The sequence below is a fragment of the Eufriesea mexicana genome, unplaced genomic scaffold, assembly GCF_001483705.2.
Source record: "Eufriesea mexicana isolate 0111107269 unplaced genomic scaffold, ASM148370v2 scaffold305, whole genome shotgun sequence".
Taxonomy (NCBI): Eukaryota; Metazoa; Arthropoda; class Insecta; order Hymenoptera; family Apidae; genus Eufriesea; species Eufriesea mexicana.
Genome location: NW_016908472.1, coordinates 238012 through 246250, shown reverse-complemented (window position 1 = coordinate 246250; position 8239 = coordinate 238012). Strand labels below are relative to the sequence as shown.

The following is an 8239-nucleotide window of genomic DNA, read 5'->3' as shown; positions in this document are numbered from 1 at the left end:
GGTTTAAATAAGGGTGCAAGGGCGCGGGCGAGGGCAGTCCTTCACGGTCTTCAAGATAGCGTCTAACAAGTAAAAGTCGAGCGTACCCGTAGCGGGTCTCCAGTTTCGTAGCCAATAAGTATAAGTTTATTGTATCTTAAGAAGCAGTAAAACAACGTTACTTTAGCCAATGCACACACCCCGATCCCACATCTATGTGGTTATGTTTGCATAGAGCCGGGGTATGGAGCATGCGCGTGATTCCGACTGTTAGGCCTTGCATAGGACTCTCAGATTGCCTCTGGGTGTTTCTCTGGTTCGTTGGCTGCCTTAGGTCATCGAGTAAGCCATGGCGAGGTTGGCGGCGGCAGGGTGGGCAAGGCCCGATCGGGAGGATGCTGAGGCCGAGTTGTCTTAGTACACAGGAGTGTGTCGCGTAGGCTAGTCTGTCTTTCGAATAATCGCGAACCGAAACCCCTTTTGTAAGACACGAAATTTAATAAAGTGTCTGTAGAGTCACTTAACTTCTTTCGCTCCAAGTTAGATTAGGATATCTTTGATACGGATAGCGCCAGCAGGCTGCGCCATTAGGGCACATGTCGGGTCTCGATGCTTAGCCACCTCCACGTGGTGAGACCTGGTAATTGGTATCGTTTTCCAAAGAATAATTTTTGAAAAACCTTACCTTTGTACAGATAGCGCACACATGATACTAAGTCTATGGATCTATCTTATGATTACTTAAAAGTAAACGCACGCATCTTGCGGTGCCATTGTTGCGACCGAAAGGAAGTCTCAAGAAAACTTGAAAATCCTGAGAAATCTAAAAGCTGAAACAGAATATATTATTGTTAATATAAACCTGAAAGGAAACGGATTAGTACGACGAAGAAAAACGAAGGAATAGAAACCATAAAGGTTAACCAAGTGGAAGGAGCAACCCATCGATGAGACAGAAGCAAACCAACGACGAAACATTCGACTATTATAAGAAATATTCGAATGTTTGAATGAAGATGAATAAAAACGAGAAAATAAAATGTGAAAATAAGTCAGGGTATGAATGAGAAGGATGAACGGTTTAAATAAGGGTGCAAGGGCGCGGGCGAGGGCAGTCCTTCACGGTCTTCAAGATAGCGTCTAACAAGTAAAAGTCGAGCGTACCCGTAGCGGGTCTCCAGTTTCGTAGCCAATAAGTATAAGTTTATTGTATCTTAAGAAGCAGTAAAACAACGTTACTTTAGCCAATCCACACACCCCGATCCTACATCTATGTGGTTATGTTTGCATAGAGCCGGGGTATGGAGCATGCGCGTGATTCCGACTGTTAGGCCTTGCATAGGACTCTCAGATTGCCTCTGGGTGTTTCTCTGGTTCGTTGGCTGCCTTAGGTCATCGAGTAAGCCATGGCGAGGTTGGCGGCGGCAGGGTGGGCAAGGCCCGATCGGGAGGATGCTGAGGCCGAGTTGTCTTAGTACACAGGAGTGTGTCGCGTAGGCTAGTCTGTCTTTCGAATAATCGCGAACCGAAACCCCTTTTGTAAGACACGAAATTTAATAAAGTGTCTGTAGAGTCACTTAACTTCTTTCGCTCCAAGTTAGATTAGGATATCTTTGATACGGATAGCGCCAGCAGGCTGCGCCATTAGGGCACATGTCGGGTCTCGATGCTTAGCCACCTCCACGTGGTGAGACCTGGTAATTGGTATCGTTTTCCAAAGAATAATTTTTGAAAAACCTTACCTTTGTACAGATAGCGCACACATGATACTAAGTCTATGGATCTATCTTATGATTACTTAAAAGTAAACGCACGCATCTTGCGGTGCCATTGTTGCGACCGAAAGGAAGTCTCAAGAAAACTTGAAAATCCTGAGAAATCTAAAAGCTGAAACAGAATATATTATTGTTAATATAAACCTGAAAGGAAACGGATTAGTACGACGAAGAAAAACGAAGGAATAGAAACCATAAAGGTTAACCAAGTGGAAGGAGCAACCCATCGATGAGACAGAAGCAAACCAACGACGAAACATTCGACTATTATAAGAAATATTCGAATGTTTGAATGAAGATGAATAAAAACGAGAAAATAAAATGTGAAAAAAGAATAATTAAAATCTGAAAAGAAAAAAAATAATTAAAACCTGAAAGAAAAATAGATTAGACCTGAAAAAGAAAATGATTATTAACCCACAGATGAGAGATGAAAAACCCAAAAGTGAGATACAAGCAATCCAACGATGAGACATAAAGAAACCAACGACGAAACATTCGAATATTATACGAAATATAAATATTACTCATGTTGGTAAGTGTCCTATAATAAAAAAAGTCCTTCATCAATAATATTTCATATTAAATCTTTAGTCATTTAGAAATCAGTCAACCAAATGATTCTTTTCCAGAATAATCATCAGTAGGTAAAACGTACCTTCTGTCTCTTTTTAACGTTGGCTTTATTGGCCCAATCAATTCCATGTGCCACAGTCCCATTATTCCTGTTGCTTTTATAGTTTCCAAGTTCCTATAGATGTTTCTACACATTTGTGCCTTAAAGCAACAATTACACTCTATATTCAATTTATCCTTAACTTTTACAACTATTAGTAAATGTCCATTCTCCATGTCTTCAATGATCCTGCCCCTTTCCTGTTTCTTTATTCGACATAATATGTGTTTCCTCTTCTTACTGCTTTCATTCGAACCTCTAAATTAATTTCATTCCTTTTTGTGTGTCTAAGCCATCTCCATTTTCTGAATCTTTATGTGACCGTCGAAGATTTCTATCTTGTATGTTATATCGTTAGCCGACCTAAAAACCAATAGATATATTATAACATATTTGTATTACTGCTTCAATTTTTTCTCGCTATAAAATATAATTCTTGGCATCTCATGGCTCCATGCTAGTGCTATTCCATGAGTCCAATATTTTTCTACTGTTGCACATGCCTGATTATTTTAACAGAATATTGTCTTTCCACAACCAAGCTCTGCTATCACTAATAGAAGGTGGAAAAACAATGGCTCATAACTTACATTATTTAATTACAATTAAAGGTTATGTTAATACAAATACTTACATTGTTTTCGTGATGCAGACACACTTGCATGAACCACCAATGCTTCCGGTGTTTGTTTGCAATTTTTTCTCATTTTCTATGCTCTCTCCTGTTCACTTCGAGAAAAATTAACAAATCACTCAATTTCTGTGATTAATTTATGAAATTTTATAATTGCGTTGTAAAGGCGTACCTTTGCATATTTGTCGTCTGTCAGATAAAGAAATGAATGCTGATTGTTTAATTAAAACCACTGTTTGGGCTGAATTTATTAAAGAATGTAGAAAACTTTATGATTTGATTTATTAAAATATATTAAAATATATTAGGAGCACATAACCAGAGTTAGTAAACTATTCGAATGACATCAGAGCCATCTGTGATTTTAGACTCGCAGCTCGAGTTCCGCAACGAAAACATAAATGGCTCTGATGTTAGTTTACTAACTCTGGATATGTGCTCCTAATATATTTTAATACTTCAAATCGGGAGTGGAAAATTCACTAATTACTCAATATCTGTGATTAATTTATGAACTTTTATAATTGCATCGCAAAGCCAGATCCCTCAAGAACTTTCTAATATATTTTTCAATATAAATTTGTCCCTAATTAATTAATTATTAATGATTATTGTACGGAGTGTTTGAATTTTTGCCGGATATAGTAATAGTTTTTCATTAATTACTATCTTTTACGCAATTAATTTATGAATCTTTATACACTCATTATAAAAATAATGTTCTTGTGAATCTTCTCATGTAACTTTTGATCACATTTTGCTGCTAGTTTCGTTTAGTATTCAATATTTTCACGGAAGATCGTGATGGTCGTCGTTACGAAATCATGGACGCCATCAAACATTAATTAATAACTAACAAATTAGGGTTAAATTCTATACGGAAATTATATAAGAATGTTGCCTAAAGTTTCAGCTTTGCAGTGAAATTATAAAAGTTCATATATTAATTACGGAAATTGAGTAATTTATTGACTTTCCTCCGTCGGAGCTCTTCTATTTTTTTCTATCCCCTCTTTGTTCTTGTCTGTCACGTGACAAGCTCTTCGACGACCTCCCCACCTATTCTGTATTCCTACTACTTTTCTGAGTTTTGGGTCCAAAATCATAGATGGCGCTGATCGCAGGCGGTAAAATTTTTATTTATTCGGCAGTAGACAATTAATAAATTTCCAAATTTCCGTAATTAATTCATGAACATTTACAGCTGCACAGCAAAGTTGGAATTATAGGCATCATTCTTATACAGTGTTTAATTTACTAATTAATACTTACATGAGCGATAGGTTTTGTATTTTTTGTATCTAATGATTATTTATATTTTCGTTTCCTTTCCGTAGTAAATAAGATTGCTGTAGAAAAGTGTTTTTCTCGCATAATGTTCTTATTATTTTGTAATAAATATATACTAACATAAGAGAGCGTAATAAATAAATTTTTTTATTAAGAAATTTTATTTACAATTGTTTATTTACAATGTTTTCATAGGCGTAAAATGAATACAAAGTAAAAAATAGATTGAAAAAGCTACCAAAAAAAAAGTATCAACAGGAATCGAACTCCGGACCTCCAGCATAGAAATTCTCCTATATCGCGGTTTGCCATAATTCGATTGTAATGTTATTAGAAATAAATCTGTAATTAAGGGAGTAATAAAACTTTAATCAAATATTTCAAAAACTATTGATTAGTTGCAGCTATAATGATATATATTTTTGAACTGCATGACGAAATCTACAAACCTGCAAAGTTTCAACTAAATTGGTGACCCAAAGGACTTGCACTCTCCTTGTTAGTTTCTTTTCATCTATCTTATATACGTAGTATTTTTAACATTTTTAGCATGTAAAGATAATTAATATTTAAAATGTCAACACAAAATATCAGAAATATATATTTAAAAATGATGGAAAATACAAACATTAATCATAAAAATCATGCAATAGACAAGAAATTGTATCCTTTTTTTTCATTTGAGAAATTAAAAAAAAATAATGTAATGTAATGCAAAATTATAAAAACGTGTACAATTGATTTTGGTTCGTAATTAAACTAAATTAATTTTCATAGAAAATAACTTTCAATAACTTGTTCACTTTATTTACACTTAAGTTCTACTTTGTGCATAAAAAATTAGATTAAAAATGACGAATTTCGATTAATACGTACATAAATTCACAAAAATAATTGAATTCGTCTTAAAGTTTAATGTTCAAACATTTCAGAAAAGATTGATTATTTTTAATTAAATGAATTTTACATAGGTTTTTATTTCATATTTTCACTTAAACAATTATGTACCCTTGTATATTTCTACGCTTATAAAAGAAGCTCCAAATTCTTTTAACAATGTCAAGCACAACAAAATAATGAACAAAGATGTTATTTGTATTCATATTTTCTGTTTAGCCATTTCTGCGCAATCTACTTTAAATAATATTGTTTTAGTATTTCATTATTCAAATCCCTGACATATTTTGTTTAATAAAATATATTAAATCAATTGTATTTTTTTTTCTCTTAATACGAAGATATTATTCTCAGGTGTTATATCATAATTTTCCTGTCAGTTCTTTGATGCGCTGCCCCTCTTTATAATTACATTAACAGTCCGTTTAAAATTCGTATTTTATAACCCTTTTACACAATGCGTTTTATAAGTCAGCCTCACATATATGTATACGTTGAAATTTGTTATTAAAATTAAGGTTATTAAAATTAGAAACATTGATGCATTAACAATTTTCATATTTAAATAACTGATTGAGTTTATATTTAAAATCATATTACATTACAGATTTCCGCATTATTTGCTATTGCACTTTGAACATTCAATTTATTTTAGTTTTTAAAAAGTATGGTTCTCAATAAAATGTATAAATAATTCGTACCATAAGATTGATACAGCCATCATTGATGAATAAAAATAAATCACAAATAAAAGGAACAAGCTTTTTATATGTAGACGTAGTAATATACATAACGTACATTTCTTACTATATTTTTGGAAGCCTTTATATAAAACATCACTTTCGATTACTACTTTTACTCTAAACTAACTGTGAAAATATTTGTATAATTTTTCAAATTTTATAAATCATGATAACAAATTTACTTAAATGTGAGAAATGCTACTCACGGAAATCATAATTCAACTTTTACAATATCAGGATAGACTTTTCTATTCACTGGTATAAAATTTTCTTCATTATACACATAATTATTAATTAAATCTCTCGACTGTTGCATTAAAATTACTTAGATATTCAAGTTCTTTTGTTTTACATTATTCTATAATACAAATAATTAGCGAAATTATATTTCTTTCTTACTTTATAAGCTCATAAAAATTACACATGAATAATGTATTTCACATTATTTGTTTTAAAAGAGGAGAGAAAAAGAAAATAATAAAATGAAACGATGTATGCCCAGCCTTTCATACTCGTTTGATAATACATGTCTTATAATATATGTTAAATTTGTTTAAAACAATATTTTATTCACAGAGTGATTTATTTATTTCACTCTTATCATGCTTAATTCTAGATATCCTTGTTCTTTTTTTTTCTTTTTTTTTGTTTATTTTTTTGTAAGTTGATAATTTTGAAAACAATTTTTACTTTTGTTTATAATGTTATGAATGTAAAAGTTAGGTTCGTGCATTTTTTCTTTACAACTCGATATCGTATCAAAAACCAGTAATGTTTGAATTTACGTCAAAGGCGGCGTAGACAGTAATACACCTAGCAGCTTGACTATGAAATGATTTTATTAACATATTATAAAAACCAGATTCTAAATGCGACCAGAGGGACAACATGGTACAAGGGCATCCATGTACAAGGAGAATGTATGAGATTCGAATTTGAGATTTAAATAAATATTGTGACAATATCTAGCAATGACATTGGACAGTCATCATTCATTCGCGTGTATGGTTGCTGCTGTATCGTTGTCCTAGATCAACTTGATCATGCCAGGTAGCTATAAGTATCCTTTTGACCCTCTGTGCGCTCCAGATATTCTTTCTCAATTAAAATATCTATACATTTCTGAAATAGCAGAATCATTTTTTGTTAAAATAATATTCTTTTTATTTGAATTTATTGTTTCAAATATCCCTATTCATCCTATTCATAATATAAGAGAAAATACAAGCAATGAATTTACAAATGTATAAAATTCTAAAAAACATTCTAAGGAATAGAATATTGTTCATACTCACCTTAATAACATGTACTCTTGGTTTGAACCTAGAGCTTAATTGATTCAACACTTCAGCTACCAACTGCTGATGTTTCAGTACTTTCCTCATTTTCATAATTCTAACAATAGCTGCCTGAATTAAAAGCTTTCTATCTTCTTCTACATTTTTTTGTGTTGTTTCTTGTTCGATCTTCAATTCCGTTTTCACTGGTATATTAATATTCACTCTCAGCTTCTTGCTATCATGAAAGTAATGTACCAATATAATTTTCAGTGAATCAAATATCACAGATAATGAAATAAACATACTTTTTATATCCTGTAAAAAGCTCAACTGTTGACAGTGGTGTCAATTCAGTTTCGTCATCAGTAACTGCTGTTAATAGTTTAGCTTTCAAGAGTATTTGAATAACCTACACAGAAAAGTATTTAAATACCATAAAGTACTATTTAAAATCTACTTTACATCTTATTATTTCCAATCTCATTGTATTACCTGAAGCAAAAAGTCCATTTTTATCTGCGTAGCATCATGTAATTGTTGTATTGTCCACACAGTGGATCCATTATATTGTAATAAAACAGCCATTTGAAATGTGGATGCTTGCAATGTGTATCTACAATAAAATAATGAAATTTTAATAGCGATTGAATTTCTACCTTAAATCTGAATTTTATTGTTAAATATTTTATGACCTGTTTTTGAAACAATTTGTATGTAACTCTCCTTTTGACATATTGTACAACCAATTCAATTTTCTTCCACTATGTTGTGAACTATAGAAAGTGGTGAACCTATGTACAGATCTTTCTAACTGTAATACAAAAGTAATTTTTAAAATATAATTAATTTGACTTTTTAAATATGTTTAATCGTGCTTACCTCTGTTGGCAATGAAAATGTAAAGGACTGTTGAAATGGCCAAGAGCCAGAAGATAACACTTGTATATTGAAATCTATATCCAATG

General features: G+C 32.0%; 1 protein-coding gene across 1 annotated transcript in view; it reads right to left on the bottom strand.

Moving 5' to 3' along the window:
• Positions 1-6722: 6722 nt before the first annotated feature.
• The window catches only part of Cul1 (cullin 1), a 5404-nt gene continuing 3887 nt past the window's right edge, over positions 6723-8239 (bottom strand). The window contains exons 11-16 of the mRNA XM_017911665.1: positions 8154-8239; positions 7967-8085; positions 7767-7887; positions 7580-7683; positions 7290-7509; positions 6723-7116 (exon numbers count right to left, since the gene is read on the bottom strand). The exon at positions 8154-8239 is cut by the window's right edge and continues 5 nt beyond it. Coding sequence (XP_017767154.1) covers positions 7036-7116; positions 7290-7509; positions 7580-7683; positions 7767-7887; positions 7967-8085; positions 8154-8239 — 731 coding nt within the window. The 3' untranslated portion in view covers positions 6723-7035. The remainder of the gene's footprint in view (positions 7117-7289; positions 7510-7579; positions 7684-7766; positions 7888-7966; positions 8086-8153) is intronic.